This window comes from Ostrea edulis, chromosome 10 (genome assembly GCF_947568905.1).
Source record: "Ostrea edulis chromosome 10, xbOstEdul1.1, whole genome shotgun sequence".
In the NCBI taxonomy this organism is placed as follows: Eukaryota; Metazoa; Mollusca; class Bivalvia; order Ostreida; family Ostreidae; genus Ostrea; species Ostrea edulis.
In genome coordinates this window covers 37648314-37671042 of record NC_079173.1, presented here as the reverse complement: position 1 = coordinate 37671042, position 22729 = coordinate 37648314, and the positions used below count along the sequence as shown (strand labels likewise).

The following is a 22729-nucleotide window of genomic DNA, read 5'->3' as shown; positions in this document are numbered from 1 at the left end:
TCATGGTTTCTTTGCATGTTGTAGATGATATCCCAACATCCTTTCATTAAATAGCAAGACTATGTATGCTGCAGTTATTAGAGTTTGTAATGAAATGCAGCAATAGAGACTGCTGAGGAAATCACATGACTGCTGATTGGCCAATTATCTAGGAAATCCAGGCTGTATAATTTCATCACTTGATTTCTATTAAAGGTTGATATAGCTATAATTAATACACATATCATTAATGTATGCTGTCTATTGTATAACGAGATATGATAGAATAACTTCTCTATATCCTTTTCATTGTACTTTTTGCTGCTGCAGTAGTGTCATTGCAAATAAAGGTTTCAAATTGAACATTCTGGCCAGATCGAAGTAAACTTTTTAAAGATGTGTATATAGGAAGTATAATCTTGTCATACAGTATAAAAAAAAAGTAAAGTCTGTGTAATTAAAATGAAGAATTTTTGCATTCTGTAATTAAGTATTGAGGATTAGATTTAAGGAGGTACGTACTCTACATTGTCAATGGCTGACTTCATGCTAAAACATAAGTGGAAATCAACATATCAGCCATATATGTATTCGTCTATTCCATTTAGCTGAGTAGCTCAGTAGGTTAGCACCTTGTCTACTGAACTGTAGGTCATGGGTTTGATTCCAATAGGGACTTTAATTTTATTTAAGATTGCTTTCTAATAAAACTGCATGTCAAAAAAGCAATAGGCAATTTTGTATAAAAGATATGATTTTCAAATTATTATTTAAATAAATACGAACAAAAGACTTGGGTTGATTTGAATTCGGGATCTGCGGGTCACTGACCTGACACTTTATCCACTGAGCTACGATTATACATGTAGACAAACGATTGATACAAATAATATCACGAAACATTTAAATCACCTGCATCATGTGATATAGTGTGTAAGTCTTGGTGTAATGAGCTACCTTTAACACATTTCTACATGTTGTAAAAAATTTTATTCTAGAAATTGAATGTGCAAACCTTGACCTGTCTGATTTTCCTTAGACAGCCTCTCTAATTATGCATTTATGCTTGCTTGAACATCTGATTAAATTCTGTAGTCTGTTGTCAGTTATAGTATAATATGAAAGACAGTATGGCTGAAATATGAAGTCTGCATGCATTTAGTTTGAAATGGTTTAGCAATCTGCTTAAAGAAAGAGACAATTTTAATAAAAAGCACCAGCCATTGCTCTTTATTCTCAAGTGTTAAGCTTGCAGAATTCACCCAGCAGGGCTAAGCACATGGATGAAAGCCGTACTAAGTCATGAAATATTTAGGGTATTAGGTACTTTTCCCCCCAAGTTTTTTCAACAGTATAAGTTTTGCAATTTAAACCTGAGCTGAATCAGGTTGTATGATTCTTATTTAGATTATTTTAACAGTCATATTTTATCACCTCACAGAGATATGCTGTAGGACAGATAGAATGCAAATGAAATGATTGTGAAGAGTCAATCAAAAGTGAGGAATACTGTGTAGCGATCAGCCATGTTCAATCGCTGGTGGCCAGCTCAGTTGGTAGAATACCTTACTAGAGGCATGGGTTCAAATCCTGGTCTGGTTCTTTGCTTTTTCTCCCTTCCTGTTACATTTGATGCCATAGACCAGCCCCTGGAACTGACAGGTGAAAATGCCTGCCAGGGGATAAAGATCCTGGGTTGATCGATGTCTTCAAGTGTGAAGACAATTAAGGAGGGAGGAATGTAGCGGTCAGCTGGGTTTGATTGCAGGTGGCTCAGTGCAGATACCGTTAGCTCAGTTGGTAGAGCACCTGACTTTGAGAGATTCATGGGGCCTGGGTTCGAATGGTCCAGATCTGGTCCATTGCATTTTCTCCCTTCCTAGCTGTTACAACTATTGAATTGACTGTCGTTTCCATGTTAATTAGAGAATGTTGTTGATCAGGGCTTGTATAATGCAACAATGGAGAGAGCAGGAGTATGTAAGGGATGTGATGAGAGAGAGAGAGAGAGAGAGAGGGAGAGAGAGAGAAATGTTATATTTACAGTGTAATATTTTTAGTATGTATATAAATATTATCTAACATTCAGTGTTGCTGATAATGGAAGATAATCACAATACTTCAGGAGGCTAATTATAGATAAAGTTCTGCAATGTGTGTAAATGAGATCATCATTACTCAGCTGTTCATTAGCTTTACAATGATAGGAGGAAGTATGAAATCCTGCAGTGTAATACGTTTGTATAGAGTAAACCGCCCCCACAGTAATGGTCACCTACTGCTAGGTCATTGCATGGACTTCTCCTGTAGATCTTCTAAACGATGTGTTGTTGACCCGTTCTGTCACCACCTGTGCTTTTGAATTCTCTTTTTATATTTAACTTTCAAACATCTCAATCAGACCAGCTTAAATTGTCACCATGTTTAGCATATCTTAGGAGTAGAAAAAATAGAAATTGTGAAAATTTAGATAATCGGGTAATATTGTGCGCTATTTGGCGGCAGTCAATGAAGGTCATTTGGCCAAGATCATGCAAGGTCAATATTAGGGCTGAAAGGATAAGCCCCCTTAAAGATATGGTACATATTGTAATACTTATGCCATGGTTCAATATTTCCAATACGATACATTTTACAGAGGAAACCAATAAAAAACTTTGACGAAAAATTTAATTACAAAGATTAACATGCAGTCACAATTTTTGAAGCAAATTAATTGTTTCCAAACCGCTGAACGTAGGTGAGAGGCCTCGCTGTTGTCTCTGTAGTGTAAACGTAGGTGAGAGGCCTCGCTGTTGTCTCTGTAGTGTAAACGTAGGTGAGAGGCCTCGCTGTTGTCTCTGTAGTGTAAACGTAGGTGAGAGGCCTCGCTGTTGGTTCTGTAGTGTAAACGTAGGTGAGAGGCCTCGCTGTTGGTTCTGTAGTGTAAACGTAGGTGAGAGGCCTCGCTGTTGGCTCTGTAGTGTAAACGTAGGTGAGAGGCCTCGCTGTTGTCTCTGTAGTGTAAACGTAGGTGAGAGGCCTCGCTGTTGGTTCTGTAGTGTAAACGTAGGTGAGAGGCCTCGCTGTTGTCTCTGTAGTGTAAACGTAGGTGAGAGGCCTCGCTGCTGGCTCTGTAGTGTAAACGTAGGTGAGAGGCCTCGCTGTTGACTCTGTAGTGTAAACGTAGGTGAGAGGCCTCGCTGTTGTCTCTGTAGTGTAAATGTAGGTGAGAGGCCTCGCTGTTGTCTCTGTAGTGTAAACGTAGGTGAGAGGCCTTGCTGTTGTCTCTGTAGTGTAAACGTAGGTGAGAGGCCTCGCTGTTGACTCTGTAGTTTAAACATAGGTGAGAGGCCTCGCTGCTGGCTCTGTAGTGTAAACGTAGGTGAGAGGCCTCGCTGTTGTCTCTGTAGTGTAAACGTAGGTGAGAGGCCTCGCTGTTGTCTCTGTAGTGTAAACGTAGGTGAGAGGCCTCGCTGTTGTCTCTGTAGTGTAAACGTAGGTGAGAGGCCTCGCTGTTGTCTCTGTAATGTAAACATAGGTGAGAGGCCTCGCTGTTGACTCTGTAGTTTAAACTGATGAAGTTCATTAGTGTTTTTGTCAGACTCGATCAGGTCTGAACATTATTGGACACAATTTTGTCCCATGTAAGAATAACAAGTGCAGGTCAAAAAGCCCGATGTATTTTACAGAACTCAATTTATAAAAAACATAGCGAACCAATGAATCAAATATGGAATTGAGCATTTATATTGAACAGTTTCCATATTTCGGTGAATCGTTTCAGCCCTAATTGTCAGTCTATCCAAAGAAAGTTAGAAATCTTTATTAAATATACAACTTTGTAATAGAGAAGAAATCTTAATTGATTCAGTTTACAACTTTGTAATACAGAGACACATTACATGTAAAAGTTCAAGGCATAAAGGTTGTGTGTGACCAGACAAAGTGTTTTTCCAATGAGAGTTACATTTCAATAACAGACCTTAATTTCCTCCCATTTCACAAATATGATCCATATTTTGCAGAAATTTTGTCAAAAAAACACTAAAATATATACATTTATTTGTTTTATATTGACAGAACTCAGTATAGCCCCTACCAGGCTTCCCAGGCCCCCAACCTTTTAATGTAACCCCCCCCACCCCCACCCCACCCCACTCAATGGGAGAGCGTTCACTTCCCAATTGGGAGGTTGCGAGTCCCACTCTCAAACCTAAGATGTAAACATTTAAGTATATTGTGAATCCTTTTTCACCAAATGCTTGGCATTATATAGAAGTGAGAGTCACTGGTCTTTCAGAAATGACCTTAAAATGGAGGTCCTGTTTTATGGCAGACCCCAGGCTGGTGTTGGTATCATCTAATAAGAACCCTCACTGCTATATGGCCCTAAACACTACATACAGAAAATGTAGGTCTAAATTTGTGGTACTTCACCTACAGCTGATGACGTCTCAACATGAAAATTTCTTGCTACGAATTAACAAGCAAATAACCAACCAACCAATCTTCCAACTTTTGTGTATTTTAATGAAATTCGGTTTGATGATACTTACAGGTATAGTTATAAAAAGCATATAGCTAAGTCTAGTACCAATTTTTTCTATTCTATATCCTTGGGCTATGGGTTCAGGCTCTTAAGGGTGGTGTCCAAATAGATATATGTAGTGAAAATGCATTTGATCTTTGAAACTCTTCTGTTTTACTTCTGTGCATTATGGAGAAATATTCAGCTGTGCATATATATATATAGTTGTGAAGAACATGTACATGTTGCACCTATACCAAAATTGTGGAATTTACGATTCCTGGATGGACATTTAAAACACTGCATCAATTAATGGAAAGCGATTCGAAGGACAATTTGTTATAAAATAATCTATTTTCTGTGTCTCAAAATTCAGAATAGACTTAATTTTACAGCTGCATAGTGTAGTTTTGGCTAGAAGTCTTTAAAAATCAACCCAGACTCTAAAATGGAGACTGAAGTCCTACAGTAAATGAGAAAATCTTAATTGTTACAGCAGATGACTAAATCCAATTTGACATCTGGCTTCAATTTAACTTCAGTGTATCCTTGGATGAACAATGAATTAATGGGACTTAAGGAGAAATGCATTATTGCGTAGAATTGTCATTTCAAGACATTCACAGTATATGTATAGAAATTCAGATGTTTTGAAATCTTTAGCAGTTGGAAATTGGGTCATATGCAACATTTTTGCCATTTCTCCCCACCCCCCGCCAATAGAATTATTTTTTTTCATCTCCTGGATATGAAGAGTTCTTGAATGATTACCTAAACAGTGCCAAATAAATCGACTACTTTAACCAAAATCCACCCCAAAAGAACCGAAACCACCCCTAAAGAACCGAAATCCACCCCAAAAGAACCGAAATCCACCCCAAAAGAACCAAACATTTAAAATACTTCCACCTGAGGTAAATTCTCTATGGGGTAAAATCTCATCCAAGGTACATGTAACAAATCTTATAAATTTCTACAAATTATGAAGTGTTGCTTTTGTATGCGATTTACCTGTTGAATTTGACTAAAAGTGACAGTTGCCGATTTGAATATATATATACACGCATACCACACTGATCCCGTGACACACTCGATATTTATTCAGTATTTAAAGAGAATTGAATACTCATTAGAGCTAGATCATTCAAATACATGATGAATTCAACTTTAAAGTAGTAAAATAGATTATATATGATATGTTCAACTCAAGAGGCAAAGTTTGTGGAAATATAATTACATTTTCAATGTCTTTGATATTTTTACCATTAATTGTAATGATAGCCAATTTCATCGTGAATGCAAAGATTGATTAACAGTATATTGTTTAGCGTCCCATTCGAGACTTTGTCTCTCATATGGAGACGTCACCATTGCCGGTGAAGGGCTGCAGAATTTAGGCCTATATGCTCAGCGCTTGTGGCCTTTGAGTGGGGAGAGATCTTTATTATGCCACACCTGCTGTGACAGGGGATCTCGGTTTTTACCGTCTTATATCTGAAGGACCATGCACATACCCATTTAGTCGCCTCTTACGACAATCAAGGGGTACTGAGGACCTATTCTAACCCGGATCCCCACGGGACTGAATACAAAGCAACATGTGAAAACTGAGAATAGTTGTATAATAAGAAGTTATATTGTTTCTCATGGTGAACGTCCTTCAATCTTGTTCACAAACTTTGACATTAAATTGTTATTTTTGACATATAAGATTCTTACGAGATTCCTTCTCTGTAATTAGTATAATTGACGTATGAATTCGAGTAGTGATGATAATGCACAGTATGATAATTTAAACTCAAGAAAAGTCATTCACCCACGGGGGATATTTATAGTCACAGGAAACTAAAGGCATGTATGGGAAGGTGACTCTGAGAATTCAATATCCTGTGTGTAGGTATATGTGAGTAATTACACAAAGGGTTAATCGGGGTCTCCAGTGACAAATTGATAAAATGTCCAAAACATTCATTTAATGATTATCTTTATTCCTATTAAAAAGAATATTTTCATATGCTGGGATATACATTATATACCTTTGAAATCTTGACCAATTGAAATGATTAGTCATTTCCTCATGAGTGGGAACAATTAATGTTCGTATGTAGTATATATATGACTATACTTTAACTGCTGGGAATATTCCGACAGAAATGAAAGGAAATTGTAAATATAAAAAATAAATTTCATTTTTGAAAATTGAATGCATTTCATGAAGTACAAGTATGCTGGCGTGAAGTGTCGCAGTTCAATGGCCTCATGTATTTTCAAAAATCTATTTCTTGGAATATATATCTATTCAATACATGAAATGGTCTATGAACTTGGATATGTCCTGAATTCTTGTACAAATGTACATAACAGCACTGTATGATAATTATACCCCCCGCAACAAGTTGTGGGGGGGGGTATACTGGAATCGGGTTGTCCGTCTGTCCGTCCGTCCGTCCGTCCGTCTGTAGACGCAATGGTTTCCAGGCTCTAAAGCATTATCCTTTCCACCTACAGTCACCATATCATACATATGGACTACCCATGGGATGAAGATGTTCCCTATCGATTTTGGGGTCAAAAGGTCAAAGGTCAAGCGCACTGGACATCGAAGTAGCAATATGGTTTCCGGGCTCTAAAGCGTTATCCTTTCCACCTACAGTCACCATATCTTACATATGGACTACCCATGGGATGAAGATGTTCCCTATCGATTTTGGGGTCAAAAGGTTAAACGCACTGGACATCGAAGTAGCAATATGGTTTCCGGGCTCTAAAGCGTTATCCTTTCCACCTACAGTCACCATATCATACATATGGACTACCCATGGGATGAAGATGTTCTCTATCGATTTTGGGGTCAAAAGGTCAAAGGTCACGCGCACTTGACATCAAAGTAGCAATATGGTTTCCATTTAAATTCTTTAATGGCTTTTTTCATCGCATGGAGATGCTGTGTTCCTAGATACCTTTTGAATCATAATACTGAAGTTTTGCCTATTACCAACACCCTTTGGGAGATTGGGGTAAGCGGGGGTATTCTTGGTGAGCATTGCTCACAGTACCTCTTGTTAACATTGTTTGGTTTTTGAGAGAAGTCGGAATCGGTTGTAAAGAATGTGTAAGAACTCGGCTGCTGAATCAACTAGCCCTGAAAATGGATGGTGCTTATATATCTAGAGCGTCGTACCCTATACCGGGTTGTCGCCGCAATACGACCACCCAGGGTGACAAGCGGCGACGAGTAATGGGGCCATCGCGATGAGCATATCATTTATAAAATGGATTGTTCTTAGTTTGCAAAATGAACAATTATCCCATCAAAACATATTTCAATTGTATTCAGAAGATATATTTCTCATATAACGTATTAACTTCATGTCGAATGATTTTTTTATGCCTCATATCTCTAAACTCTCTGTGGTAAAGCGCGTTCACTTCATAACAGGGAAGTTGTAAATTCATCATGTATTTGAATAAATCTAATAAATATTTTTGAGGATTATTTAGTTGAAACCATCATTTTAAACATTGAATAAATATCGCGTGTGGTTATGAGATTAGTTGTGGTATGCTATATCGACTGATACGATGCTATATTTCCGTTTAAATAGCCCTATAATACCGACGAATGAATTACGTTGCCTCCTCGCCATTCGATTTCTTTGCATATGATATGTCAGCACACAAATACAGAAAATTTGAATTGCCTTATTGGGGTCAAAGTTATTAAAAAAAATAAATCATGATTAACTTTTAGAATAATCATCCAATAACTGAATCTTTGAAGGACTAGGTCCGTGAAATAAAGTTTAAAAGGTAGGCAAAGCAGGCTGCGACACTAGCTTTTCAACATGTTACAGTATAAAAGTAAGGGTAAGGGTCAGAGGAATTTCGGATTTACACAGAGGTAGCCTCAATCGGATCAGTGCTCCTTTTCTGTAACCAAGAACCAAGAAAAAGACTTGGATGTTGATCAAGCGTAAAGATTGCATCGAATCAATGCAATTATTTGCTGGATGCATGCATGTGGATGAAGTTAAAAGGCTAAGAACTGAATGCCAGTATAGTGTCTTGTTTTATAAAGATTAATTTTCATAACAAATTCAGTTTTGGTATCATTCAAGTCTTCTTCCTTTATGGAGTTGGCGGCATTCTGGTATCTTCAGGTGTGAGTACTTAAAGGCTGGATTGATGTCGGATATATACTAACTGGTTTGTTACATGGTCTGTGGATGCTGCAAGGAACCCCAGCCTAGTGAATCTAATAAAGAACCACACAATATGGAGGAGATGTATCTGTATGTACTCGAGCGAGTAGGAATGAATGGACCCACAGGTGATGGGGAGAGGAATGAAGCGTAATCAACCACGTGGGTTTCCGACGATGCTGTGTACCTGGACTCTTACTCCATAATGATGAACCGTATGAAGCAGCCTTTTGTGGGAGACACCTTGTCGAAGGTTTTAGAAAAGTCCAGGAGAGTAACACATCTGTCTGACCTCGGTTGTCCGTGTTGTTGGACGAAAGCCCTGGAGAGTGATAACAAGTTGGGTCTCGCAGGAAAGATGTTGCATGGGTATCTGTTAGGATGTGGCACATGTCCAGGTAACACATGATGGTGCTGCAAATAATTTGCTCCATAACCATCGAGGTATGAGAAACTTGTCTGTGATTTACCGAAGAACTCTGGATATCCTTTTTGAAGGTTGGGGCTACATCAGCATTTTTACGGTCCTTTGGTACAACTGTAATGCCATGGTGCAATATGTTGCCTGGAACAGTGTGGTAAATACTGGTGATACGAGTTAAAATCAGGCCCACTATAGCTGTGTGGATGTTTAGCCTGGCTGGTTTTCTATCTCCCTCATTAGATGTGGATATCTGGTATAGTCAGGGAAGGTGGGGAGTTCACTCTGCAATATTGTCCGAGGTCTTTGATGAATTAAAGACTAATGAAAATGTTAGCCTTTGTTGATGGTTCAGAGTATGATTTTCCATCCTTGGCATTCAAGGGGGTTCATGACCTCATTACTCTCCTTGCATTTACTGGTGATGAAACTGATCCAGAAGCATTTCAGGTTTTATGAGCTCTCCAGTGAAATGAGGTCAATTTTATATATAGCTAGGTAGTCATTATACTGGGCTTTTTCTACATGTAACCTGATCTTGATGCTTTTTTTCAGATGTTGGTATCAGTGTATCTAGCTCTCCTTGGTGCTTTGTTTTACATGATCCAAGACTTCTTCCTTCTACTGAGCTGTTTGATATTAATTACCAAATCAGAGTTTTTAAAAAAAGCCTGCACAAAATGCAAATTTGTTCGTAATGATGTCAACAATGCATTATGTATTACATCGAAAGTACGTTTTCTTGAATCTATCCCAATTTCATAAATGAAATTATAATAACCGACTCCAAAACATATAAAATCTTCTTGTGCTGTAATAATAAATTTATATATTATCTACATGTATCTAGCTGGATTTGGTAAGTATCTGAAATTGTACTCCTGAGGTAATTGATGTGTATCGATCATGATATTATGATTTAATTTACATGTGATTTACTTCAATTGTAAGAGGAAGTGAGAAAGTGCAACGGACTAGACCGGGACTCAAACCTGGGCCCCCTGAATCTCTAGTCAGGTGCTCTACCAACTGAGCTATCAGGCCACCGGTGATTGAACCCGGCTGACCGCTACAAAATGATGAATTCAGTAAAATTATATATTAACTGTTTGAAATTCATTATTTGTGTAATTCCAGGTCAACACATGATTTATTTGGTCGATCCACAGAAATTCAGCAGTTAGATTTTTTCTCTGCTATTTGGATTATGTTTCAGTTGTTTTAATTGTGATATTTTTACCACTAAAAAGACTGCATGTGAGTTCATGGTTTTAATTAACTCGATCTGTTCCTAACTGATGTCGATCATGATCAAATTCACTGTTCAACAAGGAAATCATTTAAGTCATCATTGTAAAATCAACGTCTATATTGGAAACTGATACATTTATTTGGTGTATTTCTGCTGGTGCTTTAACGGCTGTTCTTAGGTATATACTGCACACGTTCGAATATACAAACACCCACAATTATTATGTTAAAAAAAATAGATTTCTTCACATCACAAATGATTATGGCTTTTCTGGGAGATTAATTTGCCCAACACAAAGAAAAATAAGTGAGAACCCACAGGCTTATTAGTTGTGTAAACATTCAAAGGAAATGTTTTCCTTGCATTACGCCAATGTCACAGGACAAATTAACATGTTAAACAGCTGTTATAAGAAGAAGGATTCTCACAGGCATATTTTCTCAGCTAGTGTAAATTGAGAAGATGTTTTTTTTTCTTATTTCATAATCTAATTTGTAAACTGCTTGTAAAATTTGAAATCAATTTTGGATATTGATCAGAGTTCATTCCGTTGACACTGATGGAATGTGGAATTGAACAAATTGTGATTGTTCCGAGGGTTAACATTTCAACATTTTAATTAGCCCAATGTTTACCAGATTTGATATGTTAAACATCTAATTTAAAGAGCTACCTATGATTAGGAAAAATAGTGAATATAAATATTAAATTTTTTTTCTAGATATGGCTAATTAACTTAAATTATATTGTCAATTGACTATTTGAGTGGAATAAATTGATGATGTAGACTTACATTGAGGATACTTTAATTTAACAACTTGCTGTTTGTTGAAATTATCACTGCATGGTTATACCAAAGACGAAAGTGTAAAAAATAATTAAAATAAAACACTTTTAACTATTATAGGCTCTCCCGAGTTAATGCTTGGTACTGCTGGAATGGTGTTAGAGCCTTAGTAATTATCGTGAAGGCCTGAACTGTTTTCATGCATAGTTCGTAACAAACATCTCCCTGGAAATTGGCTTCTATTAATAACTACTGGATTTGGGACTGGTTGCCATGGAAACTGATTGAATTGTGTGTGATTAATTATTGTTTGAATGCATTGGAGGCCTCTATATGAAAAAAAAACCCTCCTAAATTAATTTTCAGGGGTCACAAGGAGGTATTTAAGGGCAGGGAATTTAATAGCATATTCCTTAACAGAACTTTTTCAATGAAATACTCGAAGCTCATGATATTAACTGCCAGTTATACATGTAACATACAATATAATATTTGTAGGAATCAGTCAGAAGAGGTGAAATATACAAGCCTGTAGGTTACACCACCATTTGAATAAATTGATTTTTTTATCACTTGGCAACAAAATATGGGAGGGCGGGCATCAGATGAGTAATATAGCTATACAGTTCGTATTGCACTGCATGTGTGCATAACATTCAGAGCAGCATTTCGGCCACCTGCATAATTCCAGAATTCAGTGTTAATTTCTACAGATTAGTTATATATTGAAGGTCGCTGAAGAAAGATTATTTTTTCGCTGAGACGAGGGTCACAAATTGTCTGGTTTTTTGATGGCCATAAATAATATGGATCCTTACAATAGAACCGATAGACTTGGTTTTTAGCTAGTGTGTCACCCACAATTCACTGAATTAATCCTTCCATTCAACCAAACCAATAATGATCACCACATACATATACCTTCTGTGGTGGGATATTAAACATCAACTGTGCTCGTGTTGTAGCAGCAAGATGCTAGCTTTTAATGTTTTCTCAAATTTACAAAGATTAACTTGATGAATTTGCATTGGTTGCAAATGAAATGATGATAATCTGATAATTTGGCTTGCATTTTTAGATTTTCAGGAGAAAAAGAGAGACGGTTTTGAATTAGTCTAAGGATTGATCAGCAATTTAATTTTTATATTTATTGAGATATTTATCAAGCATTTCTAACTGCAAATTGTACAAAATCTTGAAGGAATTAATGTTTTCAAAAGTTAATAGTAATTCTATAACATGATGGTTGTATAGTGAATCTGTACATTATGGCTAATTTAGAAACAAATTTTTATTTCCTAGTTATGCATATTTAATATGCATAATTGTGTATGGCAGCTGACATTCTGTGAAATATTGATCACCTGAAGAAAAAAATGTGTTTGCCAATTGAATGACTTATTGTTAAATAATAATTAAAATACAAACTGCAGAATTTCTAAATATACGCTGCTAGCTGTTTCAACCAAAAAAACAACATTTGTACAAATGATTTAATATATGTGCTACGTTATATTACAATGTATGCATGTACTAACTAGCTGCAATAATGTATAGCCTTCTCCATTTTTAAAAAAAAAATTCTGATGGCCTCCCCCAAAAAATCTGAGAGGGCTACATAATTGCAGCTATATGTATACATACATGTATAATTGAAATAGAAAAGTGACTTATATGGGTCAAATGGGCTGAGTGCAACTGATTTAATTACCATATACTGTATATGATTATGCAAATGCACAATGTATGTCAATAGGCAATAAATGATTTACTTACTTATTATTAGGTTTTATTAGCCGAGTTGCGTAGCAAATCTCTGCTTTTAAATTGGCGAAGGATGGGCGTCCAGTTGGGCAGTGTCCACAATTAGCTTGTCCGGGCTCTAACTTTCATACTTTTTGGTGCATCTTTGCGAGACTTACATAACATGATCACATCCAAAAGAGGAAGGTTCATATTTATTTTGAGATCAAAAGGTCAAAGGTCAAGGTCTCTTTTTCACTATATACTGTAGATTTGAGCTTGCCTCTAACTTTTATACATGTACTTGGCTGCAGATGCATGTTTATCAGACTTCATTATCCTGATGACATTCAAGATTCATGTTGCTTTTGAAATCCAAAGGTCAAGGTCATTATCACACTAAATACCTATTGTGGCCATTCAAAGCTTCATACTTATAAACTGTATTAGATACGTGCATGTTTTTACTTCGCGAATGCAAGCGTGCGTAATTTTTCAAACTGCAACTCAGCCATACGCATCTTTGATGCGTTTTAGCGATTTTTGTGTAGTGTGTTATAATTACTTGAAGATAGAGTTCAAAGAGTTTGCTAACTTTAAACTGTCATGGTCATTTTCAAAAGTGCCACTTCAAGATGCAATTTGGTGATAATTTCCCAACTTCATTTACTGTTTAAAGATTTGTGTTAAAAATTCATTTTATTTTAGATTTAAAAGTAGATATAAAATAGTATAATTCAGGATTGATTTGAAGAAAATATTTTTGAGATTTAGTTGATGCAGTAAATTTTGTGTACTAAGTGCAGATATACTTTGTTACCTAGCTGTTGTTGTAAGAAGAGAACTGAATGATTGATCCGTCCATTAGCTGAGAAAACAGGTCTGACAAATGATCGGTATACCTGACTGCCCGTGAGGGATCAGTTGGGGATTATCATTGTCTGTGATGTCTTTTTGAGAATTCAGACCAGCATTCATTATTAATGAATTCCAAGATTCCTGGAAGATGAAGTTAATTGTGATACAGTGTTGTAAAAGAGTAATTCAAATTCAACACAATACAAACTGTAATAATAAGGCCATCCATCAATGTATATATGTATTCTCTTATATAAACACAAAAATACACATAACAATTTGTTTTGAATCAGTCGAAATTGCACTGATGAATATAGAGAAAGTCAGATTGGTGCATGCATGCTTGATTTATGTTCCTCACAATGATGATGTTGATGCATATCATTTCTGTGCACTCTGAAGAAACAATTTTCTATGGAAATCATTTATATTGCGGTAAATCTGCACATTCAGGACTGAGATTGGTATCAGTAGTGTAAGTGTTGTTTTAATCATCGTGATCAATCAAAATAAAAATTCTGTCTTCCAAATTTGGGTCTGATGGATGTTTTCCTCTTAAGTGGGCTAAGTTACAGTTGTTTTGACTTGTGAGTGAGACAGATTTATGGCAAATTGGTTATTCAGATAACCAGTGTTGTAATGATGCATTGATTTTAACGAAAATTATACCATTAATACTGTTTTATTTGTAGCATGAATGATGCGAAAGAAGAGCTAGAACACATGATCAGCAGAAAGCATTAGAATTTTCCTTATCAAACGATGTTTTGAATTGTTATGTTTTATTGCGTCTTTATATACTGGAGCCTTTATTAAGGCCACATCAATCATATATAGCATAATGGATTTTCAGATACAGGAAGATTGGATTTACATGAGTCATAAAGCTTCTAGACTCTCAGTACTTTCATTAGTTCAATTTTTATGATTGAGAATTCTCAATAGATTTTAATCTTAAAGAGACACTACAGCTCATTTTCCACATTTTAATGAAGTGTTTTTCAAACCATATATTGATAAAATGATAAAATTCACATCGATACTGACAATTTTGAACATTTGGGATGCAACAATTTACTCTCAACTGCGCGTTGAAGATCGTCCGGAATTCAAAGGTTTCTTCATGCTGACTCGGACTTTTGAATGCTTATTTACACCACGTGGTTTTGAATGACAGCAAAGGTGTTGTGTAGGAAATTATCTAAATTCCCCTCCAAGGGGGTCCACACTCACCTTTCAAGTACATAAGATTATTCCCTGCTCCTTATAATAACTAATTATAAATAATTATTTCAACAGATACCCTTCCATGTTCCCATTGACCGATGTTTTTACAACTAACACGTGTAGTGTTTAGATAAAAATAGCACTACTTACTTTTAAACGTAGTGTCTTCGCAGCTAGTCTCAATGGCAGATTTAGGGGGCCAGTATCCCCCCTCCCTTTTTACGCTACAGATTATGAATGAAAATCAAATTTTGCACCCGAATGGCCGATTACTTTGGCTAATCTTTGACTTTCACACCCCTCTTCGGAAATCCTAGATCCGCCACTGAGTTACATGCGTTTCTCCGAGCTCTCTGTTTTCCAACGGTCATACTGATCCCTAGGTAAATTTTATTTCACGCATGAGTTTTATCTCATTCTATTTTTACCTCTTTTCTCACAGAATCTGTCAAAATGCTAGATCTATCAACTACACTTTCTCTCACTGGATGACATGCTGCACTGTTTACTGTCTATGCGCATGCGTCTGAAGACTAAAAGGAGGAGACTCGATATTTTTTGTATAGGCCATCAAAAAGTATTCATTTTTACGTTAAAACGATAATTTTTCACTTTAGATAAGTGTTATTTTCGTAAAGTTCATACTTTCAACAATGCAACAAAAATTGAGAAAGCGTTGGGAAAATTGTCATTTCATGATTTTTGCGCAAAATGGGCTGTAGTGTCTCTTTAAGTGTTTGTGTTTTGAATTGTAAAGTTTTTTTGTATTGATTTTAGTATACTGTGGAGTCCTTTATTAAGGCCACTGCAATCATATTGTAATGGATATTTAAGATATAGATAGAAATTTTAAGACTGAGAATTATGAAATATGGTATATAAAGGAAGATGGTGATTTTCGCATGTTGAGCCATAATCAGCTTTTAGTACTCTCAGTACTTTCATTATTTTAATTTAAATAATATAGAATTCTCTTGATTTTTATCTTATCTCCCTCCCTCCCCCTGTGACCTTAAACAATTTAAAAGATAGATATCTAAAACTTAAACCTGTCACTTTACATGTCAGAATATAAGGTGTAGTAATTTTGATTTCTTTTGCAGACAGAAAGTTTGTAATTGCGAATGCCCAGATAGAGACGTACCCAATCATCTTCTGTAATGATGGGTTCTGTTTCCTCACTGGGTTCTCCAGGGCTGAGGTCATGCAGAAATCTTGTCTGTGTGAATTTCTTCATGGTCCAACGACGAGCACATACTCCATACTGCAGATCAAAGACGCACTTCGCGGGACGGAGGAGAAACAGATCGAGGCCATGTACAGTCGAAAAGATGGTATGACTATTCTCTATACAGAATTACAGCAAAGTGTGATAGTGTTGTAGACATTTTAGCTGAAAGTGTAGTATTTTATTGTAAGAGAAAGTAGGGAAGTACTTAGGCCTAAAGAAGCGTGTTTCTGGTTGCCCGACCCTTATACCTAACGTTTTGCTGCTGACCGTATATATTTTATTTACGATATATATAAATAAAATAAAAATCCAGAATTTTCAATCATTCCCAATTAGTGCAGATTCAAGTTTATTCAAAGCATGATTCCTGGGAGTTGGGAGGGGCCAAAGTATGGGATCAAAGTTTTACATAAGAATTGATATCTATATAGAGAAACATCTCATTATTCTAAAATCTTCTTCTCAACAACAGCAGGACCATGGGTAGTCATACAAGCATCCACATGCAGTGTAGATTCAATTTAGTTCAAATCATAACACCTCTCATGGGGCCACAATAGGAGATCAAAGTTTTTAATGGGAATATGCAGGAAATGAATTAAAACAAATTCTTTTCAAGAGTAGCAGAGCCACACATAATCATATCAAAATGCAAACATTCCTAAGTTGTATGGAATTGAGATTTTTTTTATTACCCCAGTGATATGATTTTTTGTCAGGCATTGTCTGTCAAGTCTGTGTGAAACTCTAAATTTGCTCATATCTTTTAAATGGTGAGTGATACTGGCTCTTATATTTTGTTTGTACATTCCTTGTGACTAAAGCTTTTTCCCTTAGCATAGTTTTTGACCTTGTGACCTTGAGTCGGGCCTACTTTTAAGAAACCTAACCTAGGCAATATCTCTTGAACTATTTAAGTAGCTGGATTTTCGTATTTTGTATATAGATTTCGTTCATTTTGTGCTATGACCTTTGACCTTGCTATCTTGACTTTGTTCTACATCACAAATGTACACATTTCTGGCCATTTTCTTTCAACTGGACAAGATCGCATCTATTAAAACTGCCTAGGTTAAAATTCAGAAAGCATGAGCTGCAAAAGGCAAATTGATAGTGTAGCTTTAATGTAAAGATAGTTTGCTTCATGCATGCCACCCATATGTTTTTTTGATACATTTTCATATTTCATTATTGTTTTAAAATCACATGACTAAGATACATAACAAGTAAAATGAAGGCAATTAGTCAGCAGATTGATCGAGGACAAGAGTTCATGAGACTGTTGATTGGCAGCTGACTGGTCAACAAACAGTAGTTAAAGAATATTTGGGGGAAAATTTTTAAGTCGCAGTCAAAATGACGTGTTTTAATAGTAGGTTTATGTGGGAAAATCTTCTATCTGACATGAAGTGCTCAGTGGCCACGAACGCCGATTAATTTGTTCTGTTGAGGACTATTAATGTTCTTTGGACGTGACATTTATGCTGTGATTTTCACAGTTCTTCGATAACTTGGTGGATTAGCTCAACAACCTGATGATGTTTATGAGAAAGGGATGAAGATTTCTTTTAAGTTTTACAGATAAGGATCATTTACTGCAGTGTACGTACATTGCTGGATAGAAATGGAAAGAAGATCTTCTGAGCTTATACAATAGGGAACTGTTGAAAATAAGAAGTACATGTACCACAAAGAATCCCAAGTGATTTTTTAAGCATCAGACTTGAAACATTGAAGTGACTAAATTTCTGTTTCACCTGAAATACGATTTTAGGCTATTAATCCTTCCAGTTGTCTCTAGACTGTGACTTGTAAACTATTCTGAAGAGGGGGTAATACTAGTATCAAAATTTGAATGAGAAACATGTTTCTGAAGATCAAGTGACTCCAGTTACCTTCAAGAATTCTGACCTTGAACATAAAACTGATATTACATCAGAACCAGGACTGATAGAGACATGGGCTCTTCAGAAATGATAAATGAACATAAAACTAATATTACATCAGAACCAGGTCTGATAGAGACATGGGATCTTCAGAAATGATAAATGGATGATGATACCTACAAACTTGTATCAAGGTCAAGTGACTCCAGTGGCCTTGAACTATGACCTTCAAAAAAGGAAATGAATTTAGAACCAGGATAAATAGAGATATAGGATCTTCAGAAATGATAAGAGGATACAAATTAGTATCAAGGTCAAATGACTCCAATGACCTTGACCTCTTACATGTACCTTGAACATAAAATCTGGTATAGTTTAGAACTGGGATTGATAGAGGCAAATGATTAGAGAATACAAACTGGTATCTAGCTAAAATGATTCCTGTGATCTTGACCATATTACTTTAAAACCATGACTTATGGAGACTTTAATCTTTTGAAATGACAAAAGGATGTTGTGACCTACAAATTAATATTTCCAGTGACCTTTACATTTGACCTTGGTCATAAAAAATTATTACTTTAGAACTGAGACTGATGGAGACTTTGGAGTCTTTAGATGTGATAAAAAGATGCGATCTACAAACTTGTATCAAGGTCAAGTGACCCCTGCAGTTACCTTGACCTCTTACTCTTATAAAGGTAAAAATATAAATAAACATAATTAAGCAATTGAAAGGCATGATTTACACTTTATTTTTATGTCTCTCCTTGGCATGGACTTTGTTTAAGGGAGTTATTAATGGGGGGAGCCTAGGGGGTGTCTTGTTTTCCTTTAATTCTCTGGTTACATGTACATACTAAAATGACCATATTATAACTTTCTTATAAAAGATTGAACTCAAATGACATTTATACTGTAGGCATTTGATATAAATCCCAATTGAATCAATTTCATGTGTGCACATTTAGAATGTATGTGTCACAGGGTTTTGACACGATCTGAGCAAACTGGTATGTAGTATATGTGTGCTTCACAATATATACTACATGTATATACGGTACCAGTTTGCTCAGATTGTGTCAAATCCCTGTGGTATGTGTAGTGTAATTTTTAAAAGTTTGAAATTGAGTATTTGTTTATAACATGTTTAGTTTTCAATGAAATATGTTCAAATTTAGGTTGCAGTTATATTCCAGGACTCTCTACCGATATATGTTTAGTCAAAATCACTTACCAGCACGTGCAACTATTATAGCACATGCACTGAATTGTGAGTGGATTATACTGAATGACTTCATTATGAAATGGACTGAAAGTTATGTTATGATTGGCATGGTCAAAATTACTTATATCAACGAGCATGCACATTCCTTTAATTTTGATTGGATATATTGCTTAATTAAACGTCTAAAAAAGCTTTCTTACTATTCTGTAGATATCTATATTGAGATGTTATGCAGATTGACATCAAAATTATTGACCAGAAAGTGTGTGCATGCTCAGTTCATTTCGATTAAATAATGCTTTACTTGCATAGCAATAAATTAATCAAACAAAATGACACCACTTTGTGAATGGGGATTATGTTTGGGCAACATCTGTAATGACCGGTTCCCGTTATCGGCCGAGACTTACATGTAGTTCTGAAATGTTAATGATGTTACTTTGTATGATTTCAATTACATAAGATTATCTTTGTAAATGATTGTTTTAAAGCAGAATTTGAAATTTCATTTTTAGCTCACCTGAACTGAAAGCTCAAGTAAGCTTTTCTGATTGCCTGCTGTCCGTCGTCTGTCCATCTGTAAACTTTTTACATTTTTGACATCTTCCCCAGAGCCACTGGGCCAATTATAACCAAACTTAATCAAAAGCATCCTTGGGTGAAGGGCTTTCAAGTTTGTTCAAATGAAGGGCCATGCCCCATTCAAAGGGGAGATAATCACAAAAATGCAAAAATAGGGTGGGGTCATATAAAAATCTTCTACTCAAGAACCAGTGTGCCAGAAGAGCTGAAATTAACTCGAAAGCTTCCTGACATAGTGCAGATTCAAGTTTGTTAAAATTATGCCCTTCGGGGGTTGGATGGGGCCACAATAGGGGATCAAAGTTTTACCTACAAATATATAGGGCAAATCTTTAAAAATCTTCTCAAAAACTACTGGGCCAGGAAAGTGGAAATTTACATGAAAGCTTTCTGACATAGTGCAGATTCAAGTTTGTTAAAATCATGACCCCCGGGAGTAAGATGAGGCGACAAAAGGGATCAAAGTTTTACATACATATATATAGGGAAAATCTTGAAAAATCTTCTCAACAACCACTGAGCCAGAAAAGCTGATATTTACATGAAAGCTTCCTGACAGAGTGTAAATTCTGTTAAACTCATGACCCCTGGGGTTAGCATGGGGGCACAATAGGGGATCAAAGTTTTACATTCATGTAACTAATAAATAGGGGGAAAAAACTTTAAAAATTTTCTCCATAAGAACCATTGGGCTAAAGTTTACTTTTGCACAAAAGCTTCCAGACATAGTGCAGATTGAAGTTTGTAAAAATCATGGCCCCCACAGTAGGGGATCAAAATTTTACATACAAATATATAGGGAAAATCTTTAAAAAATCTCTGGCCAGAAAAGTTTACATTTACATGAAAGCTTCATGATATGGTGCGGATTCAATTTTGTAAAACTCATGGCCCCTGGGAGTAGGTTGGGGCCACAATAGGGATCAAAGTTCTACATGAGAATATATAGGAAAAGTCTATATATGAGCCAAGGTGACTCAGGTGAGCGATGTGGCCCATGGACCTCTTGTTTAAAGTGATGTTTCCTTTCTTTCAGGAAGTCTGTTTCTCTGCAGTGTACTTGTGGCACCTGTTAAAAACGAACAGGGAGACATCATTATGTTCATTATTAACTACGAAGACATAACAGATGCTCCCCTGAAAAATGAAGTGGTCAAAAACTTCAAAAACAGTAAGTATTATATTAAAGCAGTGCATCATCACTTAATGATCAAATTCATCCTTCCATTGAACAAGTTGAACAGCAGCCTGTTCTAAAAAAAAAAAAAGACCTCACGCTCTGCACAAATTGTCCCCCTTTTAGTACCCCTGTATGTTCCCTTGGGGAAACTGTTGTATTTGACTGCATGAACACAAACTCCTTAAAAACGCCAACCATGATGCCTTGTTGGTTTCCAGTGAAACAGAACTATAAAAGACAGAGAGGTGCCTTAAATTAGTTCTAAATGGCATCCAATGAACAATTTGCCCTGGACAAATATATTTGTATTATTATAAGATTTCTGATAGCTTTCTGAAACCTTAAGCTTATTGATCACACTGATGTAAACAATTTGATATTCCTCTAAACAGACTTGTATACACGATTGCTTGCAGTAGATCAGCAACCTCAGCTGTATATAGCCATCCAGGTAATATCCCCCATTGTATTGGATTGAACAAATGTCGGGGTATGGAATTCCAACACACCCGCAGGCCCAAAATGCCGTGTGTGGTCATCCTAATTTTATATGGTGTCAGGCTGTAAAATGTTTCATTACTAATAAATATGGAATTTGGGCCAGTCGTTTTCATATATCCAGCTGACCCGAAGAGACAGTAGAATTTGATAGTCCAGACAGCTACTGGTGAATAAAAGTAATTAATTCTTGCCTTGAAGTTATTATTGGCATGAAAGAGTTACTTTCCCTGAAAACTAGTGTAAACTGATTAAGGAGGTTCTCTACATAGTCATAATGGCTGACTTCCTTTAAAACATGGATGAAAATATTAATATAAATATCAGCAATATTTGTCTATTCATTTAAAATATTCTTGCCTAGCTTAGTAGTTCAGTAGGTTAGCACGTCGACTGCTGAACTCTAGGTCGCGTGTTTGAGTCCAGCAGGGGTTTTAAATTTTCCTCAGATTGCTTTCAACTAAAACTGTATTTTTTGACCAAATAAAGTAAATTTGAAAGTTTTCAATTGCAAAATATTGTTGTACATATAATATCCACCACTTTTCATCCATATAAAATTTCTCTGGTGTAGCATAACTCTTTAACATTATATCATAGTCCTGCTAAACTGTTTCTCAAATTAATTTCTGTCTGAAATTCTCAAAAAACTAAATGGAATGGATACTCCTTTCAATAAGTTTTTAAGATTTGTGGTTAAGTCATAAAATACATACCCTTTTTGAACTCATGTAGATTTTAGATCTAGAATCAACAAACTTTTGGTGCATAAATAGAGGAATATTAATTGCATGCACAGCTTAGAATCTGCATGATCATTAAAACTTCAAAAATGACCAAATATCCCAACATGTATGTTTTAAGGGAGCTAGGTTCATGTATATGCAGTAACCTAGCTTATTCAAAAATGATTACATATAGTTAATATAGATAAATACTTGGTTTCTAAAAATAATGACATAAATATGCAATACGTGCTACTGCCATTAGGCTTAATTAATCAATAAGAACATTATACGGCAGGCAGACATTGCCATTTGTGCCACGAATTAGTAAGGATCTTGAAGGAGTTCAGTTAGACATGCAAAGATGATTTTGATAAGAGCCAATGAATTGCATTTGTCATGTTATAGATCTAAGTCATG

At 35.9% G+C, this 22729-nt stretch overlaps 1 protein-coding gene across 13 annotated transcripts in view; it reads left to right on the top strand.

Moving 5' to 3' along the window:
- The window catches only part of LOC125665981 (potassium voltage-gated channel subfamily H member 6-like), an 88288-nt gene that overhangs the window by 5541 nt on the left and 60018 nt on the right, over positions 1 to 22729 (top strand). For all 13 annotated transcript variants that reach the window (XM_056151238.1, XM_056151229.1, XM_056151227.1 and 10 more), the window contains exons 2-3: positions 16083 to 16313; positions 20943 to 21077. In XM_056151238.1, coding sequence (XP_056007213.1) covers positions 16083 to 16313; positions 20943 to 21077 — 366 coding nt within the window. The remainder of the gene's footprint in view (positions 1 to 16082; positions 16314 to 20942; positions 21078 to 22729) is intronic.